This window comes from Stegostoma tigrinum, chromosome 5, assembly GCF_030684315.1.
Source record: "Stegostoma tigrinum isolate sSteTig4 chromosome 5, sSteTig4.hap1, whole genome shotgun sequence".
Classification (NCBI taxonomy): Eukaryota; Metazoa; Chordata; class Chondrichthyes; order Orectolobiformes; family Stegostomatidae; genus Stegostoma; species Stegostoma tigrinum.
Genome location: NC_081358.1, coordinates 102188708 through 102213184, shown reverse-complemented (window position 1 = coordinate 102213184; position 24477 = coordinate 102188708). Strand labels below are relative to the sequence as shown.

General features: G+C 44.6%; 1 protein-coding gene across 1 annotated transcript in view; it reads right to left on the bottom strand.

Annotated features, from left to right (window-relative positions):
• Window positions 1-24477, bottom strand: part of tg (thyroglobulin) — a 333710-nt gene that overhangs the window by 29652 nt on the left and 279581 nt on the right. Inside the window, exon 48 of the mRNA XM_059646355.1 lies at window positions 9842-9949. Coding sequence (XP_059502338.1) covers window positions 9842-9949 — 108 coding nt within the window. The remainder of the gene's footprint in view (window positions 1-9841; window positions 9950-24477) is intronic.

The window sequence follows — 24477 nt, the reverse complement described above, 5'->3', positions numbered from 1 at the left end:
TGCAGGGGAAGAGGTGGAGTAAAGGGTTAACTACACCAATACTAAGAATAGCTACAAAGCATAGGCCAAAGGAGCTCTGTCACAGAATTGTTCGATAACATGGAACTGGGACACAAGTCATTAAGGTTCCAGAGATGTTCTTCCTTGTCATCCATTTCATAGCCTGTTAATGTTTGCTCACCGAATTACAAACTTGCTTGTCCACTTTAAATAGCAAATAGTCACTAAAACAGTTCAGCCATGTGGATCAGTTGAAGAGTCTGATTTAGAAACAGATCTAGTTTAGCCAAGAATGACAGTGGTTGGATATCTAAATTTATCCAAGAGCATGGAGCCAAGGATTTAGTTAATTAGCACAGTACTTCTGAGGTTGGAGGGATGTGGTTGAGGAATGAGGCACTGAAAGAATGACGAACTTATCCTAAAGTAACTTACTGAATATTCTCATCCTGAGGCCGTCTCCTCTTGACAAACTATATCTTATATTCCAGAGACCATGGCATTTGCTCCAGCGCCTAACTGTTTCCACCACAAAGTTTTGCCGGCAGCTTTTTCATGAAGTTGTGAAATACCACACAAGTTCTTTTGCTGTAGTCTACTCAGTAAGCTGTGAATGGTGGTGACTTAGGCTAAAATATATGCATACATGCAAATAAGAAACATTTATTCTGGGTTAGTAGGCATATCCGGTTTTTTGAAATTATTTACTTTAAAGGAAAGTGTTGGGTGCCACTGCTGGATACAGGACCAGCTGTGACTACAGGGCTGCAGCCTCAGTAATGTGCCCTATGCTCCCAGCTCCTCCAGCTCCTCACTGAGAATAAAGCCTCACAATTTTGGTCCCCTAGTTTTTTGAATGATCAAAGTGTTTACATAAGTTTGAATGAACTGAACAAAACATTCATTTCTACAGCTAACTAGAACATCTATCTCCATAAAAGCCATCTGAGCTTCTGAATTTATCGAGCATTGTCTGTTTGTCTTGAGTGCCTTTGCAGCATCTATCAAAATAGAAAAGCAGTCTTGCCAAGTGCATATTTTTAACTTGTTTGTAGTCAAGGTTTGTCAGGTCAAGGAGGGGTCAATTACATTTCCTGGGAGAGTGCTACATGCAGTGCAAGGGCAAGTCTTGAGCATCCCTGACTGTCCAAACAGATTGGAAATTGTGACAGTGGATGTCATCTCTGAGGAAAGGGTTTTAGAGTTTTTAAGAGTTGTCAGAATCTCTTGCATCAGAATCTCTTGCCCAATGTCTGTCCTTATTATGAGCCGAAATGTGGTGTCAAAACTTTCAGATGTTTCGAGGGGTCTGTGGGGAGAGATGGTTAAAGACCAGATCAAGACATTTCTATGAGCCCTTTCAATTTACACCATCTGGCAGCGAGAAGGAAAGCTTTGCCAAACATTTTTCAGAAGGAAGAAGGAGCACATTTTTAGATATGCGATACTTTGAAAGTCTCAGCTGCATTCTCTCGATGTTAAGCTGTCAGTGCAAGGAAGAGGAAGATCAAAAGAAGGAAAATATTTTCTTCTCATGATTTGTTGGCTGGTATCAGCTATGCAGAAGTAGGTTTTTATGAGACTAATGTGATGAGGGATAAGAGAGCCAAGAGGCTGTCAGTTGAAGCCTGGAGGTCAGTACCCTGCTCTTAAAACTAAAAATGTGTTGATAATTTTGAAATATGACATGTCACTTGCTTTCAATGAAGAAATGGAAAATTATTTATGATCAGTCTGCTGCTGTGTCTTTTTTTCTTATACTGTCTCTATCTTCCGTGTTTATCTCTCTCTTTAATTCTGCCACTTCTCCAATTCTGTGGACTACTTTGAACTACTACTTGATTTGGTGAATTTTAACATAACTATATGGTAGATTGTGGGATATTCCAATCACTTTCATTCAGTGGTCACAATGAAACACAAGGTTTTGTTCCCAGAATAGTCTCAGGATGGTGATGGCTCCGTAATTAAGAATGAATCGCACATAATCTTGTGTGCAAAACGATACAGTGATTTCAAAGTGCTCTGTTCCTAAGGCAGTTGACAAGTGGGAGTTGAAAATTTGTTGAGTTCTGTGTAATCAGATGGGGTTGCTACGCTTGCCTTTTTTTTGGTGATTTCTAAGATAGTAACATTCCTTTGTCTAAAACATAAGAGGTTCAATGCTGTTGCCAACATCCAGGTGAGCTGTGAGGAAGACACAAGGACACCAAATGCTTTGCTCTTTGATGACCTCCATAAACAATATTTCAGATATCTCTGGAATAGAAGTTTCCGAGGAAACTTCAGGTTAATACACCTTTTCAGATGTTGCTCACCATTTTCAGGTGAAGAGGGACACTGACACAGTACTGAAACTAGTTTGCATGACAATATATTTGTAACAATATTTCTTCCTTTTGACAAGTCTTAGATCTCATTTCAGACACGAGCTTTCAAGACACTTGCTAGAATTGTGAGAGCCATCCTGATTTTCCACCTCATTCAATCAGTTCTTATCTTCATCACATCCGCAACGTCAACCTGTATTTTTGTCTACCAAATGTTTTGCTTTATATACCTTCTGTTACAAGCATGTTGATTCTTATTGGGATCTTGTTCTATGAAGATTGTTACCAAAGTATATAGATATATGCATTGATGGGCTATTAGACTGTTTCGGATGTACATAAGCAATGCCCCCATCCCAACACAGTTTCTCTCTCTCTCTCTCTCTCTCTCACACACACACACACGCACACACACACACACACACACACACACAAGATTTATTTCCACTTACATCACTTCCACTTAGTATTCAGAAGCCTCACTTTTACCTAGTTTAGGCATATCAAAGGGAAATATTTTGCTTCATTAAGTCATTCTTCGACAGTGGGTCACATTGGAAAGGCTGGCATTTATTGTCCTGAGGAAGTATCCGTTAATACTGTTAATACTGGGTTGTTAAAACTCATGGTATGTTAGGCCCAAACAATTTCAATGGAGTAAAAACGAAAACAAAGTTCCTGAAAAAGCTCAGCAGATCTGGATGCATCTGTGAAGGATAAAACAGAGTAAACGTTTCGGGTCTGGCGAACCTTCCTCAGAGTCCTCAGGGAAGGTCACTGGACATGAAACATTAACTCTGCTTTTTCTCTTCACGAATGCTGCCAGACCTGCTGAACTTTTCCAGTAACTTTGTTTTTGTTCCTGATTTACACCACCTGCAGTTCTTTCTGTTTTTATTTAATGTCAATGGGGGCACAGATAGAGTGAATTAGATGAACACAGGAAATGCCTTTCCTCAAAGAGTATTGGGTTTTAATGAAAATACAATATTGCAGGTTTTTAAAGTTGAACTCAAATTCTCTTACTTTCACGGCCGCATCTGAAATTGGCTTCTCGTTGTCCAGTACATGATGACGATACCACAATGCCACTTTGAGCACTGTTTCAGCTAAGATCTGACAGCTCAGCATAGACCTGGCACTGAAACGAGGATTTTCCTGGTCTAAGTGATGGATTTCCATACCACAAAATGAATGTATTTACCCACTAAGCTGAAGTGGACCACCCAGCTAAATGATACCTCTCACTTAACAAATGGCTGTGTCCTGGGCTTTGATAGGACAGGTTAAGTAACAGTCAGCATCAGCAGACTCAAACACTTTCTAGTGAAAGTGTTGTGCTGCTGATCTATTTGATGTGGAAGAAATTAGAGTGGAAAAGTAACAGACGCGAGACTGATCTTTTGTCTCAAAGGTTCACGCCAAATCAGAAGATGGACACGTTGCATAAATTATATTAGAAAACAAAATCTGCAATCTATTAGCAATTAATGCAAGCTGCCTACAGTGAGCATGGTAATGCTGTACTGGTGCTGAGGGACTTTATGCAGATTGCATGGAGTATAAAGCTAAACCAGGAGATTCATACAATCTTAATGAGTTAGAGCTTTACGCTGAGATAATTTGCCAGATGAGTTTGGATGGGTAGAGGAAAGTGGTCCATACATTGTCCAAAGAAAGGCCTTGATAGTTCAAATGCCTTTTTCTTGTCCCATGCATATTATTCTATGGTAGTTTATTGGGACTACAATTCGACTTATAATTGGATATATATTACAAAACTGTGATCTAAGTGTAGAGTTTCACACACATGTGGGTACATTTTACAGGCAGGAGACACTTACCTCCTCCACTACATAGCCTGATAGAAAAATTCCTTTGTACCTTGAGCCCAGAGACTTTAAAAGGATGCCCTGTGGTGATAATTGTCTGTGAGTGGCCAGGACAAACTGAAGGAGAGGGCTGGATGCCCCATTTCTGAGAGCTGTCAGGTGATCCAGTTGGCTGGCAACTGTGTAGTTCCAAGAGCATCAAATCTGCACAGTGGGCAATGCTGAGACCAGAAGGCAGCCACAAGAAGAAGATCCAAGGATTCAGTTTTGATCGGGAATAAATCAGGGACCCCCAGGAAGCAGTAGAGAAGGCTGGGCTGGGCTCAATCAGGTCTTGGAGGGTTGGGGTGGTGGGAGGAATGCATAGCTCTAACAGAACAGGAAGGACCTCAATTGACCTAAGGGTGGGTGGTCTGGTTCATGCCTTGGAAAGGTCCCGATCCTCTCCCCATAATATAGGGGACAGATTAAGGGGATGGACAGGAAGGCCATGGGATTGCCACTCATTTTATTTTACATATCCCCTCCAACCCTGCAAACACACTGATAGAGGGGCAACCACAAAATTCCTCCAAAGGTACCATCTTGGGGATTGAGCTCTGAATAAAGTTTTACATTGTCTGAAATACTTTGTGGCATTATAAACCATGGGAGAGAAGGGAAATGAATGGCTGTTGATTATGTTTGGGGAGTTTCTGAATGATGCAATCCAATGACTCACGTTTCCTGCAATAATCAGTTCGATCACAGGTAGGCACAGGGGGAGCTAATATTTTACAAAGATAGCTCAACCAGTCTCTGTGTGTGGCTTGTGTGTTATTATAACTTGCCAAAGGAGAGTTTTTGGAGTTTATCACCCAGCACGTATTTATTATTTCATAATTCCAGTAACATTCAGCTCCTGAGTGCAGATTTTGGGTGTCAGCAACTCATTAGCATCCATGCTTGCCCCTGTGAACCAATTCTATGCCTCTCTACCTTAGGATTCATTAATTTATACCACATTTGGCTTACAACAGTCTTCAGCGCTAAGAATATAACTCAGCCGCTGCTAACATTTATTGTTCACGTAGACATCAAACCATCCTGGGCCCCTCAACCTGTTGTGCAGTATATGTGAAGATTGCTGAATTCAAATACAAAAGTTGGTCAGATTGTTGGCAACAGAACAAATACGCTGGAACTATATGAAATATTGGTTAGGCTGCAGTTAGTATATTATGTGCAGTTCTGGAACTAGAAGAGGGAATGTGATAGCACTGAAGAGGGTTCAGACAAAATTTGCCAGGATATTGCCTGGGGTGAAGAATTTTAGCGTGAAGGGAGATTGGGCAGACTGAAGTTGTTTTCCTTTGGTTAGAGGAGTTTGAGGGGGGTGTGATTGAGATGTATAAGATTAAGAGAGGCAAGATAGGGTAGACAGAGAAGAAATGTTTTTGCCTGATAGAGGGATTAATGACAAAGTGGCATCAGTTTAAGTTAAAATCAGACGGTTTAGAGGACGTATGAGGAGAAACCTTTCCACCCAGAGGATAATGGGAATTTGGAACTCACTGCCTTTAAGAGTGGAACCCTCATAACATTTAAGAAGTATCTTGGTGTGCACTTGCGATGTCAAGGCATACAAGGCTATGGGCCATGTGCTGGAGAATGGGCTATAGAATAGTTGGGTGGTTGTTTTTGACCAGTTGGACATGATGGGTTGAAGGGCCTTTTACTGTGTTGTCAATTTCTATGACTCTACAGGGGCAGCGCTGGGAAAATATTTTCGCTTGGGATGAGATACTACCACAAAATTGTATGGGCGGGACAGAACCACAGATTGCCAAATGAGTGCTCTGCTCTGTTTACTATGCTCACAAAGCCAGAAACTAATTGCTGGTTCTCAGCGTTCCAGACTCCTTGGCTCAGTCAGGGTGAAAACGGAGCTGTTCGATGAGATTACCTGTCTGTATAACTCTCACCACGTGTTAGCATTGAGCTTCCCTTAGCACATCCATCACACACTTCAACCTGTCGGTCATGTCAAAAGTAGCAGTTTGTTTTCCTCGTTATGCTCAATTAAAAGCCATTTCTTCAGAAGCTCGAGTAGTGATTGTAGCAAAGTCAGCCAGGTGGACCTCATAGAATATGAGTTCTCTGATGGGGGTAGTTAATCTGGCCCAATCAGACAGCCCTGGCTGATAGCTAAGAACAGAAGTGTCCAACATTTTGTTCAATCTTGAGAGCTGGTTCTGAGGAAGCTGGATCAGTGTCAAGGATTCTCCACATGTAAATAAAGGGTAATGTGATGATGGGATACCGGCCTCTGTGGAGTTATTTCAGTTTATATTGATAGCTTTATAAATACTCTTGACTATCAGCTTGGCACATTTGGTAATGATCACACCTCTGGGTTAGAAGGGTGTGGGCTTACAAACTTGGCCCAGATGAGCTGATTTGCAAAATGTTGATTCCTAACTTTGTGTTAAGTTTAAACTCTATTCAGGGTGTGTAAGATTCAATAAACCATTTGACCTTTCTGATATATTTAACTGTTTTGATGTGTGGTTTAACACTGTCCTTTCATAGAAATTCACAATTGCTCCTCCCATCATGCACTGCAGGATAGGCTACTGATCATATCCTCACTGATCACAACAATAATACACATTCAGATGATGTTTTCAATGCAGTAAAACATTTGCAGCTGCTTCACAGAAGCACAATCAGAAAATAAATACTGAATAAATTAGACAGAGGTTGGAAAAGCTTTGTAAAACTCGCAATTCTAAAAAGAAAGCGATGACAAGAGAATTCCAAGCTTAAATCTTAGACAACTGACAGCACATTTGCCAGAGTTGGAAATTGTAGACACAGAAGAGACCAGAATTGGAGTAATAGGCATTTTTGTAGGGATACATATTATAGATTACAGGCACGGGATGCCATGGAGGGATTTGAACACGGTACAAGGCTTCTCAAATTAAGGAATTTTCGAATTGACCCTGAACGTAAATCAATTAGCACAGGGATTTTCAGCAATTTGGACTTACTACAGAGTTGAAAGATTGTGGGCTCGCCTTCTTGAAGAAATTCCGTAGCATAAAGAGTGAAACTCTGCATTTCGCACGCCAAATGAAGCGTGTATATGTGCCAGTTTGGCAGTGGAGTTGCGTAATGTGAAAATCATCAGTTAGAAATAAAGTTCACACAGAGCCAAATCTTCTCCCTGGCTTGAATCCAGGGGCTGTTTCTAGGAACTATGAGGGGCTAAATTTTTGACAGACTTTTTACTGCTCATCTGCCTGAATTTTCAGGAATCACACAATACACACCCCATTGTTCAGCTGTCTTTTTGAGCTACTAACTGAGACATTTTGAACATGTCTCCAGCAAAGCAGTGCAGAAAAAGGGGTTAAAAATAGCTGAGGGTGTTGGTGATTTGGTCAGCCACAGTAACACAGGTTCAGTAGCTAGTAGACCTTCTTCTCTGAGGTTACAAAAGTCTGCAAAAACCCAATGTTAGCAACGTGAGATACCATGGGCTGAACTTTGCAGCACATCTGACTATGGACTGGGAAGAAGGGTAACCTGAATTGGATTCTTTTGGCCATCTGGCAGTTAATGGCTGTGATCTAGCCTTCTGCTCCCTTGTAGCTGAAGTCTGGCATTTCTGCGGTGCTAGCAATACCGTCTAGATCAGTGGCCACTGCTGGGCTTTCTGCCAGACCTGGAGAAGGATTATTGCTGAAGGCTGGACTAGAAATTGCCTCAGCAGGGTCAGCCAGGTAGACAAACGCAATGTGGTGGTGGTGGTGTGGGGTGCAGGTGTGGGGAAGTGGGGGGAGACATTCCACAATTGGAAAACCCAGGGAAATGAAAGGGAACGCGGAATGGACAGGGTCTCTGCTGGAGGAGTAGCCCTCCCTGAAGTGAAGCCAAAAGGGGTTTACCTGGCTGTCTTGCTACATTGTGTGGGCACCCCTGCCATCGGTGATAGTGTGTGAAAACCCCGAATGGGCTATTCGTTGGCCAGCCACAGTTTCATTTGCACAAAGGTTGAGTGAGCAGTGTAATATCTCCCCAGTCACTGGTAAAGTTCTAGAAAGGAGCATAGCCAATGGTGACACCCTGCCATTATTTGTTCCACTTTTGCCTTCTGGCCACCCGACAGCCTTCTCCTATGGAATATAAAATTACAGCCTGCACTTTATGCCTGTTAAGAGAGCTTAGCTGCTCCATTTCACTGGAAATGACTCCTCTGAGCTGGTCACTTACTGCTGTTCCCCTCCTTGCTCTGTCCACTTTGCTGTCTACTATAGCTGTCTGATGTAGCTGGCTATGGTCATATTAGTCCTTATATGAGGTTTGATTTAAAGTATTGTTCGTGTCATTCATTCTGTTATGAATGAGAAAACCACAAAAGTGTATAAAATAACCTTTTATCAAGTGTTATTGCAAAAAACAAAATTCTCCAAACAGTAGGTCAGAGAGCAGCTATGGTTCTGAGCGCTTACTGCAGCATTTACCATTCCATCTCACTCCACCATCACATCCAACCCAACCAACTACCCTGCATCCACACGTATCCTGTTGTCGTGTCTTTCCTTCCTTGGAGATTTTCACCAAAGCCCATGAAAACAGCCATTAATCCTGAATATGAGTTGAAGTGCTGCTCTAACTGGACAATTAATGCATGTTTGCAGGAAACCTGCCTCTCCCAAGAAAGTCATACACAAATAATTTAAACGTTTTTCAGATGAGCATTAAAACAGCATTGAGTATGGGGCCGTGGGTCAAAAGCTGGAAAATGGATTAGGTAAATGCTTGATAGCCAGCATGGACAAAATAGGCCAAAGAGCCCCTTTACATGCTGTAAAAACTCTCTGACTCTATGATTCTAAACAGCACGACGCACATCAGTAAATTCAGGAAGTTGGCTTGCAGCTGGTTCCTTGATGCTTTGGCATTTTTTGCTCATTTTCTCCTCCCACAGTTGCTCCTCCATTTTAACATCTTTGTCAGAGTTTCCAATCTTATTTTTACTTTTAGGCTCATGTGAACATATGACAATGATGGTCTGAAATAGATCAGATAACACCTACCAACGCTATGATCACTGTAGAGCTGTTGTATAAAAGAAACTGATTCCACAATGTCCTTGAGGGAAGCAAACTGCCACCCTTACCTGGTCTGGCCTACATGTCTCTCTAGACCCACAGCAATGCGATTGACTCTTAACTGCCTCCTGGACAATTAGGAAAGGGCAATAAATGCTGGTCTAGCCAGCAATTCCCATTTCCCACGAGTCAATAAATTTTAAAAAGCCTAGACATTACTCAAGTTCCGCACAAACATGGGCAACTTATTTCTACCCTCTGAATGGTCCTAGAAACTCTGTATAATTTGGATAAACTTTGTTTTATGAATTCACGGGATGTTGCCATCGCTGTTCAGACCAATATTTACTGTTATTCTTCGATCGCCCAGAGAATGTTAAGAGATAACAATATTGCTATTGGTTCAGTGTGAAGTGCAAGTCAGGACAGGTGACAATGGCTAATTTCCTTCCCTAAATGACAACAAAAAGAAGGCCAACCAGGTTAATTATGAGTAGTCTGTAAATGCCAGTCTCATTATACCCACATCATGACAGTGAAAATCAAAGTAATGTTGGAAGGTCCCTTTGAGCTTTACCTGTGTTGAGATAGACTTTCTGGTACATGGTACATGAAGATATTGGCTCGTGTTCTGCTGGCCCAATGAGCAGCCATCTTTACAACAGGGCAAATGATGAAATAGTCCCTATAACAAAAGAATATAAACAAAAAGACTTTATCCGACCAGACAAAGAGACATAGGAACATGAGAATAAGTCATTCAGCCCCTATCAGATGCTGACTAGTCAAACACGCAGTTGCCACTCAAAAGGTAAGTCAGTATTTTTTCTTACTTATCTGATTTTGGAGCTCAGAAAATTAAGTGTGCTCCTACTGGCTCAAATGGACTACAGCCAGCAATAACCAATAACCCCACTTTATAGAACATTTGTAGTTTTATTAATGGAATTGTGGCATGGGAGAGAACAAATTAATTCATTTACCTTCAGCTCCTTAGACTCGTAACACTGAAGTATTTTAGCTTTTTATCCATTCTGGGTGTAAAACAAAAACTCATTCCTGGCAGGTTCAAATCCAAGCAAGGGTATATTTTTGCAAATTGCAGCGTCCAGAAACTGCTGTGTCAATTATCTACAGGGTTCACTTCAACAACTCACCAAGGCTTCTCTTGCCATGGAACACCCTAAATCCACAGCCTCCCCACAGCCCAAGAGGTTGGGTTTATTACCTTAGATAGACAGCTTTTAAGAGATGATGTTATGGAGATATCCATGATAGTAAGTGGCACCAAAATTGAACAGTACAAACAGGGCAATGGGATGCTGCAACAAAAACAGAATCTGATGGAAAAACTGAGCAGATTTGGCAGCAGCTGTAGAGAGAAATAGGAGTTAATGTTTTGGATGGAGTGACCCTTCCTCAGAACTTGGTGTCCACTGTTCAATCATTTTCAATGATACTTACTATCTTAGATACTTCCATAATATCAGAACCATTCTGAAGAAGGGTCACTGGACCAGAAAATTAACTCTGATTTCTCTCCACAGTTGCTGCTGTACCTGCTCAGTTTTTCCAGCAATTTCTGTTTTTGTTTCTGATTTCTAACATCTGCAGTTCTTTCGGTTTTTATGTGCTTCGACAAGACCTTTGGCAAATTCCTGCAGAACAACCTTGTCTGGAGCTGATGCATAACGTGATGTGAGGCATTAACAAGACAGGGTTTTGTCTGCACAAGGGCTGTGCGGTAGTCAATCTTATTGATACTGTCATGGAGACTAAATTCTGCCTTCACATTGCGGCAGGAAAATTGGTGGGGATGAGGTCAAGTATGTTTTTCCCAATTGTTGGTTCCTTCACCACCTGCTGCAGACCCAGTCTAGCAGCTATGTCCTTCTGGACCTTACCAGGTCAATCAATTGTGGTTCCTTTGAGTCATTTTGATGGTGAACATTGAAGTTTTCCTATCTAGAGCACATTCTATACCTTTGCCACCCTCAGTACTTCTGCCAAGCATTGTTCAAAATGAAAGAGCACTGATTCTTGATGCTGAGGGATGACAGTAGATGGTAATCAGCAGGAGGTTCCCTTTACCATGTTTGACTTGATGCCATGAGACTTCGTGGGGTTTGGAGTCCATGTTGGAGACTCCCGGGAAACTCTTTCCTGACTGTATACCACTGAATTAGCACCTCTGCTGGGTCTGTCCTGCCAGTGGGACAAGATGTATCCAAGGATGATGATGGTGGTGTCTGGGATGTTGTCTGTAAGGTATGATTCACTGATAAGCTGTTGCTTAACTGGTCAATTTTGTCAGTTGTCTCTAGACATTAATAAGAAGGACTTGCATCGTCGACAGGGCTGTTTTTGCCACTGGCTTTTCTGATGCCAGCTGTTCCACATGCTTTCATTTCATTTTTGTGACTTCATAGTGATTGTTGTAACTGAATGGCATTTCAAAGGAAGCTGAGAGTCAACTATATTGCTGCGGATCTGATATCAAGTATAGGCCAGACCAGGTAAGCTGACTTGTTTCCCTGAGGAATTTAGTGAATGAGGTGGGCTTTTCCTGATGAACGACGAAAAATTCTTGGTCATCATTAGATACTCAACTTCGGATATTCATTGAATTCAATTTTTACCAATTGCGTGGAAAGATTTGAACTTAGGTCCTTAAAAATTTCTGGATTCGTGGGTCGAGTGATAACAGTGCTGTGCCATTACTTCACCTGAACTTTACTTGGAGCCTTCCAACACTGAAAGATTGATAAGACTCACTGACATTGGGATGAAATAGAATTTGCATGCTTTACGAGATGCTGGCATATTGAGAATCAGACACACCAACACAGTCTTCAAGAACTATAACTGTCTTGGTTACTCGCAGCAAATTTTAATGTTTCAAAAGTGCCCTGCTATTAAACATGAAAGGTCTTTCATCCCCTTGAGTACCTTTAAATGTACAATTCAGACAAATATTATCAGCACAAATAATGTGTTTCAGAGAGCACATGGCTGCAAATATCATGGTAACGAGGGTGCACACTGCTTCTGATTACAGCAACATGCAAGCTTGGCCTAACTACAAACGGCATCCGAGATGGAGCCTAAACAGTTCCAGCTGAATGGTTTGAGTGATCTCCCTGTGAACCCTGTCTTCCCTGCCAACCCTCCCACACTGACGCCAAACGCTGGGAGAAAGCCGATCGCAAGGTGAAAAGCACCACAGGTGATAGGAACCTGATAGCACTGCATTGTGTTTTCGAGCCCTCGAGCAGTTTTCTGCAAATTCTAACTGCTGTCTGGGACCATCGAAGATTTAATTTGAACCGGAATATTCAATCCTTCCTCAGTACAATTTTGTTTTCAAATTTGCCTCCCTCATCCCAATTTCACCAGTGCTCAGGCAGGAAGGGACTTTCAAGTCTCATCATACAGCAGAATTGAGAGGCGCAGCAGCAGCTGACCAGATTGTTTCAACTTTAGTTAGAAAGAAATCCATGAGCACATCTTGTAAATCTGCAGCATTGATATCCATCTGGACTTGACATGCAAACATAAGAACTTATGAAGAAGGAGCATGAGTAGACCACTCAGCCATTTGATTCTGTTCTGCCATTCAATAAGATCACAGTTGATCTGATTGTAACTGGAACACTACCTTCCTGCATAATGCTGAGCGTGAGTGTTGGTAACTGGATCAGCATTTATTACCCATCCCTAGTTACCCGCGAGAGCTGTGAGCTACTGCTTGAACTGCTGCAGTCCACTTGGTGCAAATACACCCAGAGTATTGATAAGGAGGGTGTTCCAGTAATTTGACCCAGTGACACTAATGAAGTGCTGATATATTTCCAGGTCAGGATGGTGAGTGGCTTGGAGAGGATCGTGTAGGTGGAGGTGTTACCACGTACCTGTTGCTCTTATTCTTCTAGATGGTAGTTGCTATAGGTGTGGAAGGTGCTAAGGAGCTTTGGTGAATTTCTATCTTTTATCTCCTTGGTAATCAAGAACCTATTAACCTCTGCCTTAAAAATATTCTGACAAACCAGTTCTTCCTTTGTGGATATGCTCTTTTACCAACACTTGATCTTGCTATAAGTGGAAAAGGATTTTGGAAGCAGTAACCCTCATTCCATTTGAAGAAAAAAACATGAACATTCTCCGGAGGTGCTGTTATCTACAGAATTGTGGACAAGTAGCTAAAAGGGAGGAATAGGCCTGTCTGCTAAAACCGGTGCAAGAATTTATGCTTATCTCTTCCAACATAAACAGCATATAGTCTTTCAGCTATCTGCTCATTTAATTTGAGCTGTGAGCAGCCAGGACTAATTGTTCTGTTGAGTGGCTACACACTATAAGAGGGGGCAAAATACCATAGCAGGCAATACCACTTAAAACTAGCCTGCACCTTTTAAATGAAGGTTTATTTTGGTTGGATCTGCACCTGGAAATGGACATGATGGGCTGAATGGCTTCTGTATTGAAATGTTTCTATGAAACGGTAATCAGAAATAACACCATTACAAATACAAACGGGGTTAAACAGTTTGCATTGGGGTTAAAACTAAGCTTCTTATGTCAAAATAATGTGTTGCACACATCTGCTATCAATGTAGTTGATAGTCCAAATTTATCTGACACAAGGGAGAAGACAGGGCAGGCTCAATTCTATCCTAAAATAAAAGCAAAATATTGCAGATACTGGAAAAATGAAATCATATCAACAGCCTCAGGTGACTGCCTGTGTGGAGTTTGCTCATTCTCCCCCATGGCTGTGTGGGTTTCCTCTGGGTACTCCAGTTTCCCCCCACAATCCAAAGATGTGCAGGCTAGGTGGATTGGACATGCTAAATTGCCCACAGGGATGTGTGGATTAGGTGTGTGATAGGGGAATGCGCCAGGTGGGATGGTCTGAGGTTCGGTGTGGACTTGTTGGGCCGAAGGGCCTGTTTCCACACTGTAGGGATTCAATGATTCTATGAGAAAGTGTTGGAAAATCTCTGTAGGTCTGGCAGCAAGTGGGGAGAATGAATAAGCGTTGAGATTTTGAGTCCAATATGGATCTTTTGCAGAAAAAGCCGATGCTACCAGATCTGGTGCCAAACCTTACACTGGCTATATTTTTCCACCAGGTTTTTTATTTCAAATTTGTCCTCATCAGCTACTAGTACACAGAACATCACCATTGATCAAGCTATAATGAGAGATCTGCTAACCATTTAACATGTCACTATTTTCTACAAAAGGAGAATAATTCAGACTTTGAAGCAATTAACGTTGAAGATGATGAAACACATCAAAACTTCACTGTGGCCTCTGGAGTTCCTAAAGCATTTAAATGAGAGAAAAGAAATCATTCATTTTCACAGAGGTTAAGCAATGCATTTAGTCTCATATGAGGATATGTTTTGAACAAATAATCCCCAGCTGGAACATGTCATTATCGTGTACTAAAAGACATTTCAAACTGTCCATGCTTTGCTCAAGAGAATATTTAAATGGCAGGCATTTGACGACTTCCTTTGACATCTTCCAGTTGAGTTCTCACATTTCTCATGGAGGTAAAGCTTGGGTCATCTGCATAGTATGGGTTGTTACATTCTTGAACAATGTAATCGTATCCCACCTTAATAGCAACCTGAAATTGCAAGATCGCACTCAATACAGATCAGTCATTGCAGTGCTCTTGCTATATCACCACGCAAGGTTAAGAGGTTCAGCTAATATAACATTTTATTTCAGAATAATTATAGTCCTATAATTCTATTCCTAAAAGGTTCCTCTGTGTGAAACTCATCTCAAAATGAATTTTGATGGAAAACATAGTCTTGAAAGAAGGTAATAAAATGTGAGGCTGGATGAACACAGCAGGCCAAGCAGCATCTCAGGAGCACAAAAGCTGACGTTTCGGGCCTAGACCCTTCATCAGAGAGGGGGATGGGGAGAGGGAACTGGAATAAATAGGGAGAGAGGGGGAGGCGGACCGAAGATGGAGAGTAAAGAAGATAGGTGGAGAGAGTATAGGTGGGGAGGTAGGGAGGGGATAGGTCAGTCCAGGGAAGACGGACAGGTCAAGGAGGTGGGATGAGGTTAGTAGGTAGATGGGGGTGCGGCTTAGGGTGGGAGGAAGGGATGGGTGAGAGGAAGAACCGGTTAGGGAGGCAGAGACAGGTTGGACTGTTTTTGGAATGCAGTGGGTGGGGAGGGGAAGAGCTGGGCTGGTTGTGTGGTGCAGTGGGGGGAGGGGACGAACTGGGCTGGTTTAGGGATGCAGTAGGGGAAGGGGAGATTTTGAAACTGGTGAAGTCCACATTGATACCATTAGGCTGCAGGGTTCCCAGGCGGAATATGAGTTGCTGTTCCTGCAACCTTCGGGTGGCATCATTGTGGCACTGCAGGAGGCCCATGACGGACATGTCATCTAGAGAATGGGAGGGGGAGTGGAAATGGTTTGCGACTGGGAGGTGCAGTTGTTTGTTGCGAACTGAGCGGAGGTGTTCTGCAAAGCGGTCCCCAAGCCTCCGCTTGGTTTCCCCAATGTAGAGGAAGCCGCACCGGGTACAGTGAATGCAGTATACCACATTGGCAGATGTGCAGGTGAGCCTCTGCTTAATGTGGAATGTCATCTTGGGGCCTGGGATAGGGGTGAGGGAGGAGGTGTGGGGGCAAGTGTAGCATTTCCTGCGGTTGCAGGGGAAGGTGCCAGGTGTGGTGGGGTTGGAGGGCAGTGTGGAGCTAACAAGGGAGTCACGGAGAGAGTGGTCTCTCCGGAAAGCAGACAGGGGTGGGGATGGAAAAATGTCTTGGGTGGTGGGGTCGGATTGTAAATGGCGAAAGTGTCGGAGGATGATGCGTTGTATCCGGAGGTTGGTAGGGTGGTGTGTGAGAATGAGGGGGATCCTCTTAGGGCGGTTGTGGCGGGGGCGGGGTGTGAGGGATGTGTCGCGGGAAATACGGGAGACGCGGTCAAGGGCGTTCTCGATCACTGTGGGGGGAAAGTTGCGGTCCTTAAAGAACTTGGACATCTGGGATGTGCGGGAGTGGAATGTCTTATCGTGGGAGCAGATGTGGCGGAGGCGGAGGAATTGGGAATAGGGGATGGAATTTTTGCAGGAGGCTGGGTGGGAGGAGGTGTATTCTAGGTAGCTGTGGGAGTCGGTGGGCTTGAAATGGACATCAGTTACAAGCTGGTTGCCTGAGATGGAGACTGAGAGGTCCAGGAAGGTGAGGGATGTGCTGGAGATGGCCCAGGTGAACTGAAGGTTGGGGTGGAAGGTGTTGGTGAAGTGGATGAACTGTTCAAGCTCCTCTGGGGAGCAAGAGGCAGCGCCGATACAGTCATCAATGTACCGGAGGAAGAGGTGGGGTTTGGGGCCTGTGTAGGTGCGGAAGAGGGACTGTTCCACGTAACCTACAAAGAGGCAGGCATAGCTGGGGCCCATGCGGGTGCCCATGGCCACCCCCTTAGTCTGTAGGAAGTGGCAGGAGTCAAAAGAGAAGTTGTTGAGGGTGAGGACGAGTTCAGCTAGGCAGATGAGAGTGTCGGTGGAGGGGGACTGGTCGGGCCTGCGGGACAGGAAGAAGCAGAGGGCCTTGAGGCCATCTGCATGCGGAATGCAGGTGTATAGGGACTGGACGTCCATGGTGAATATGAGGTGTTGGGGGCCAGGGAATTGGGAGTCCTGGAGGAGGTGGAGGGCGTGGGTGGTGTCACGGACGTAGGTGGGGAGTTCCTGGACCAAAGGGGAGAAAATGGAGTCCAGATAGGTGGAGATGAGTTCGGTGGGGCAGGAGCAGGCTGAGATGATGGGCCGACTAGGGCAGGCAGGTTTGTGGATTTTGGCAAGGAGATAGAAACGGGCCGTGCGGGATTGGGGAACAATGAGGTTGGAGGCTGTGGGTGGGAGGTCCCCTGAGGTGATGAGGTCGTGAATGGTGTTGGAGATGATGGTTTGGTGCTCGGGTGTGGGGTCATGATCGAGGGGGCGGTAGGAGGTGGTGTCAGAGAGTTGGCGTCTGGCCTCGGCGATGTAGAGGTCAGTGCGCCATACTACCACTGCGCCACCCTTGTCTGCGGGTTTGATGGTGAGGTTGGGGTTGGAGCGGAGGGAGCGGAGGGCTGCCCGTTCTGCGGGGGAGAGGTTGGAGTGGGTGAGAGGGGTGGAGAGGTTGAGGCGGTTAATGTCTCGACGGCAGTTGGAGATGAAGAGGTCGAGGGAGGGTAGGAGGCCTGGTGGTGGTGTCCAGGAGGAGAACTTGTGTTGGAAGCGGGTGAAGGGGTCAGTGGAAGGAGGGTCAGATTCCCGGTTGAAGAAGTAGGCATGGAGGCGAAGACGGCGGAAAAACTGCTCTATGTCCAACCGTGACTGGTATTCGTTGATGTGTGGTTGTAGGGGGACAAAGGTGAGCCCCTTACTAAGGACTGACCGTTCGTCCTCAGTCAGTGGGAGGTCTGGGGGGATGGTGAAGATGCGGCAGGGCTCAGTGTGGCTGTCTTCTCTGGGGTTGCTGGCTGTGGAGGTTGTGGGCGGAGCGATGAGGTCGTCGGCCGTGGGCGGGGTTCCGTCGGCCGTGGGCGGGGTTCCGTCGGCCGTGGGCGGGGTTCTGTCGGCCGTGGGCAGGGTTCCGTCTGCTTCGGCCGTGGGCGGGGTTCCGCCGGCGTCTGCCGTGGGCGGGGTTCCGTCGGCCGTGGGCGGGGTTCCGTCGGCGTCGGCCGTGGGCGGGGTTCCGTCGGCAGTTGGAGTATCGGGGTGGGCGGCAGCAGCTGAGGTGAGGGTGGTGTGTGGGCTGTAGTACCTGGACGTGGAGGTGGTGACTGCAGCAGCGGTTCCGGAAGTTCTGTGGCCGGCGGAGGCGGATGTGACGGCATCGGTGGGGTCTCCGGCCGTGTCCTCATGGTCAATGGCGGCGGGTGCATGGTGGGGGAGGGGCAGGGACAGAGTCGGGATTTGGGAGGCGCAGGAAACCTCTTGTGGTGGCAGGGGCCAGTGAGTTGGTTGTACTTACGATTTTTGGTGTCCAGTAAAGCTGAGTGGAACTGGGTGTTCAGTCTGTGGATCCTGCGGAGGATAAAAAACAGCAGAGGTCCTTTGCAGGTCTGGGAGAGGGAGGCTCTGAGCTGGGGCAGGCTGGATTGCAGTGCCTGGAGGTGCCGGCGCATGGCTGCAAGTGTCTGTTTCAGGACTCGCAGGGAGAAACGCTTCTGAACGGTCTGAATATTCTGGGTGTAGAGGTGGTCACGGTTGGGGCCAGATTGGGAAGGCTGAAATGTGGACTGTAGTCCCTTGGTGATGATCTGGTTCCGTAGGCAAGTGCTGAGGAAGGTGATGTGGCTGTGGTACCTGGTTTGCTTCAGGACATGGTCGAGCAGTTTCAAGGCCGAAGAGATTACAAGAGAGTTGCAATGGGAGAGAGATTCCCTGAGGTTGGTCCGGAGGGAGGAGGGTAACTTCTTCAGGTTAGGCATCCCTGGATGAGGCTTCGCAGTGAGGTTAAAATGGTATCAGAGATAATGGGAACTGCAGATGCTGGAGAAGGTACTTGAAAGAAGGTACTGGCATGAAAATGATCTATGCCCCCATTTTAGAAAATTTAGTTGAGTTGATCCAATGCAGGTATTAATATTGAAATTAATGAAGAAATCTGGAAAAAAAACCCAGCCGATCAGCGTTTGGGGAAAGAGAAACAGAACAGTCTCAAAGACGAGTCAAATCAGACTCAAAACATGACTTCTGTTTCTCTGCCAGATCTGCTGAGTTCCTCCGGAACATTCATTTTGATGTCAGTTCTTGAGTAGTTGCAATACTTAGTATTTTTTTAATAGCAGAACTCAGTTTCTGAGACCTGAAGCAAATATTTGTCTGGGAATTTCAGGAGGTTATGCACTTAATTACGTTTAGAGTTTACATTCACAAAATTGCTTGGTCGGTTATCTGGCATCTAACAATGTTCATGTGTTGGATAACTTTTGATTTGGTTTATTGTTGTCACATGTTCGGAGATACAGAGGACAGCACTTTCTCGGACCACATCAACTGCGGCCAGATAAACAGACTGAGTGAGACATCACTTATCCTGGAACTGATGAATAGTAGAAATTCTCCTACTCTTACCTTTCTGACGAGATATTAAAACAAGAGCTTTTTTGGAGAACTTTTGAAAAACAGAGCAGAGTGTCCTTCTCATGTTCTCATCCAAAGACTTGCAGCAAACAAAGCCACCAAAAAAAATCAGTGATTCAGGTCACCATTGCTTTTTTGGATCTTAAATGTGTGTAACCAGGCAAATTCTAGCTGTTTTGATTATAGACCCTCGCAGCAGTGAAGGGCAGGGAGAGAGAGGCAGGTAAGAGGTCTGAGATGGTGCCTTTGACTTAAAACATTTAGTAGCTTCAGGAGGGGAGACCCACTTCTATCTCTTATCCCTCAGACTCACCTCCCACTACCTTTCATCTGTAGGCAAATAGGAGGCTGGAAAAACACAGCAAGCCAGGCAGCATCTGGAGGAGGAGAAGTCAACTTTTTGGGTATTACCCTTCTTCAGGACTGGATGTCGGGGTAGGGGTAGCGACAGATAAAGGAGGGAGGGAGGGCAGGTAGCGGAATGGTGGTGATAGGTGGACACCAGTAGTAGTTACAACTTGGTTGGTTGATGGTGGGGGTTATGAATTTGGTTGGTAGCTGGAATGGAGGGGAGGTGGCGGTAGGCAGAATGGAAGGGAGGAGATGGGACTGGAAAGGGAACCGGGGGATGGCTGGGGAGGTTATTTGAAATTAGAGAACTCAATGTTAAATCCTCTGGGCTATGGGGTGCCCAGGCAGAAGATAAGGTGCACTTCCTCAAATTTGCACTTTGATTCACTGCAACACTGGAGGAGGAGGAGGCCAAGGATTGGGCATGTTGGAGTGCAAGTGCGGGGGAGAAGTTGAAATGGGCAGTGACCGGGAGTTAAGCTGGCTAATTTGGGCCAGGCGAAGATGCTCGGTGGAATGGTCTCACCGATGTAGAGAAGACCACATTGGGAGCACCAGGTGCAATAGACTAGGTTGAAGGAGATGCAGGTGAAACTCTGTCTCACCTGGAAGGACTGTTTAGGGCCCTGGATGGAGGTGAGGGAGGTGGTGAACGGGGAAGCGTTACATCTTTTACAATTACAGGGGAAGGTATGGGGGGTTGGAATGGTTGGTGGAGAGGGTGGTGTGAATAAAGGAGTGGCGAAGGAAATGGTCCTTGTGGAAAGGAGAGCGGGGTGGGAGTGGAAGAAATTCCAGGTGGTAGGGTCTAATTGGAGTTGGCGGAAGTGTTTAAGGGTGGTACGTTGGATGCAGAGGCTGGTGGGGTGTAAAGTGAGGACAAGGAGGGCCCTATCTTTATGTTTAGGGAGGTTTAGAGCTGAGGAGTGGGGAACTGAGGGGGCACAGGGGAGGGATGTTTGGATGACAGATGGGGTAAAAGAATATTGTTTGAAATAGGAGGACATCCAGGATCATTGGGAATGTAACATCTCCTTCTCAGAGCAGTTGCAATAGAAAAGAATTTGAAAGGAATTGGGAAATTAGATCTCCTGCAGGATGCGGGGTGGGAAGAGGTGTCATCCAGTTAGCTATGGGATTCTCTATGTCCTGGTCCACTATGCTCCCTCCCTTTATCTGGAGCAGCCCCTACTCCCATACCCAGTCCTGAAGAAGGGTCATTTACTATCCTGTCAAAAACATTTACCAATCCTAATCCCTTTTTCCAGCATTTGCCTCATAGTCTTTAATATGGTAGCACTGCATTGCACATCTAAGTACTTCTCAAATGTTATGATGCAAAGGGTTTATACCTCTCCTAACTTTACAGGCAGAGTTCCAGATTCCCACCGCCCTATGGAATGAAAACATTTTATGTCACGTCCCCTCTAGACCCCTTGTTCCTTACCTTAAATCCATGACCCTTTGTTATTAATCCATCCATCAAGGGAAAACAGTTTTTCTTGTTTACCCTGTCTTGGACCATCATAATTTTATCCATCTCCATAATATCTCCCCTCAGTTTCCTCTGCTTCAGTCTATCCAATTTCTCTTCAAACTAAGACTCTCTAGCCCAGGCAATATTTTCATAAATCTTCTCTGCACCCTGTCCAGTCCAATTGCAGCCTTCCTATAATGTGGATTCCAGAACTACACACAACACTCTAGCTGTGGCCTAAACAACATTTTATACAATTCCAGCAGAACCTCCTGCTCTTAAACGCAATACTGTGGCTCATAAAGGCGAGTGTCCCATTTTCCTTCTTAACCACTTTATGTCACTTCCTACTAGTTTAAGAGACTAGCAGACAAGCACAACAAGGTTCCTCTGATCCTTGGTGCTCCCCAGAGTCCTACCATCCACCTTGAATTCCTGTGCCTCGCTTGGCCTGTCTAAATGCATCATCTCACACTTATCCAGATTCAATTCCCTCTGCCACTGATCAGACCATCAGACCAGCTTGTCTTTATCCTCCTGTAATCTAAGGCTACCCTCCTCATGATTTAACACCCCATCAATTTTCATATCATCCACAAACAACCTGATCATCCCTCCTTTGTTTAAGTCTAAGTCATTTGGATATATCACAGACCACAAGGACTCCAAAACTGATTCCTACAGGACCCACTGGATACAGGCTTCCAGTCACAAAAATATCCCTCAGCCATTACCCTCTCCTACCTGCCATTCAGCCAATTCTGGATTCAATTAGCTAAATTTCCATTTATCTAAAATACAATGCTCCCACCTCTTTTACACCCCCACCATTGCACCTGCAACCTTTAAACTCAGGAACGTTGAGCTGCCAGTCCTTTCCTTCTATCAACCATGTGTCAGTGATTGCAACAATATCGTATTCTCACAAAATCAATACAGTAAGTTCATCTACCTTACCAGTCCAACTCCTTACATTAAAATACTTTCTGGATTTCCCATACATCTTATCCTGCCCAGGTCTTCTACTACCTACTGGACTGTCCTAGCATTCCTTCTATATCTGATTGGACCTTGTTCCTGACTTTACATCTGCTCTGTGCCTCCCCCGCCAGACAGTTTCAAACCTCCTCAGCAGCATGAGCAAACCTCCCAGCAAGGGTATTGGACTCATTCTAGTTGAAACACAGGCCATCCAGCTTATACAAGTACAGTCCCAATGATCCAATCATCTAAAACCCTCCCTCCTACACTATACCTTCAGCAATGCATTTATCTGACCTATCTTCCTGGTCTGATACTCAGTGACGTGTGACGCTGGAAGTAACATATAAATTTGTCTATCTGTCTTAATTTTTCCTTTCTTCTGTGGGAAAAATTTCAAGCATCTGCTGAGTGTATACATACACATCAGTATGTGGGCATTTGTGAATATAAATTTCCATATGGTTGTAAATCTTTCGTAAGTACAGTGCTCAAATTTCATAACCTTTATCATCATTAAATTTTATTTTGTTTAGTTCTGATATCCTGCGATATCCTCCAAGGGGAAGTTAAAGACATAGCAGTCATTGTACAGGGGAGGTGATGCCATAGTGATAATGTCACTAGACCAGTAACCCAGAACACGGGGCTAATGATCTGGGAACAGGGGTTTGAATCCTTTCACGGCACATTCACATTCAATACAAATCTGCAGGAAGTAGCTGGCTTAATGCTGACTGTGAACCGTTGTCAATTATCATAAAAATCCATCTGGTTCATTAATGGCAATCTGCCATCCTTCCCTGGTCTGACCTACATATATGACTCCAGATCCACAGCAATGTGTTTGGCTCTTAAGTGCCTCCTGGATGGGGTCAAGATGCTGGCATAGCCAGTGATGTTCACATCCCATGAAATAAAATAAAAATTAAAAACCACAAGAATTCAGTCTGTCAGTAGAGCAAGGAAGTTGCTGTTTATTGCAAGGGGAATAGAAAATAAAAGTTGGGAGTTTTGCATATTGGGGTAATGTGCATCATGCTGTCCTCCTTATTTGAGACATGTTGAAGTTGTGCAGGATGTTGGTGGGGCTTTTAGACCACAATGTACAGTTCTGGTCACCCTGCTATTGGAAGGACATTGTTAAGTACGTGAGGGTTCAGAAAATATTTACCGGGATGTTGCTGATAACTGGAGCGTTTGAGTTATAAGGAGAGGCTGGGCAAGCTGAGCCTTTTTCGTTGGGAGCTTGGGAGGTTTGGGGGTGACTTTATAGAGGCCTGTAAAATCATGAGCGACACAGATAAGGTGAATAGCAAGGGTCTTTTCCCTAGGGTGGGCGAGTTCAAAATTCGGGGGCATATTTTTAATTTGAAAGGAGAAAGATTTAAAAAAGACACACGGGGCAACTTTTTCACACAGATTGTGGTTTGTGCATGGAATGAGCTGCCAGAGGAAGTGGTGGATGCAGGAACAGTTACAGAATTTAAAACACATTTGGACAGGTACATGAATAGGAAAGGTTCAAAGGGATATGGGCCACACGCAAGCAATGGGACTAGCTTATTTTGGGAAACTTGGTTGGCATAGACAAGTTGGAACAAACGGTCTGTTTCTGTGTTATATAACTCTATGACTCTATGACCCTATAACTGTGTTCAAAATGGTGCAGAAAACGTTTGTTTGACTGAGTTTGGGATTATTGAATTGTCACATTAGGAAAATGTGGATAGGTCTGGCCTGTATCTATTGGAGTTTGGAAGAATAAGAGGTGACCGTGTTGAAACATATAAGGTAAGGAATCTTCCATTTAAGGTGGAGATGAAGATAATATTTTTCTCTCAGAGATTGATGAGGCTGTGGAATTGTCTTCTTTAGACAGCAGTGGAAATAGGGCTATTGAATATTTTTAGGACTGAATTAGATAGATGCAGGAGTTGTTAACAGGTATACAGGTGAATAGGACAGCAGATAAATGCCAATCCAGGTCATCTTGTGAGCGTGGAGCAGAAAATGGACAGAGACAAGTCAGGGCATGGTTGTGCTTGGTCACTTTACAGACCCGACCGAAGAGATGGGCTCTTGGAGTTTACAAAACAAAAACCCGGCTACAACCCAGGAATCACTAACGCAGAAGGAGGGCCCCAAACTTGGAGCTCAGAGAACTGGAAGATATCACGTGACTGAAACCTGGCCAGTTCCTTCCACAGTGCAGGTCATCCCTAGATCTCTGGTATGAGTCTGAGCAATCTCTCTCGAATGTTTTCATAAATCACAATTAAG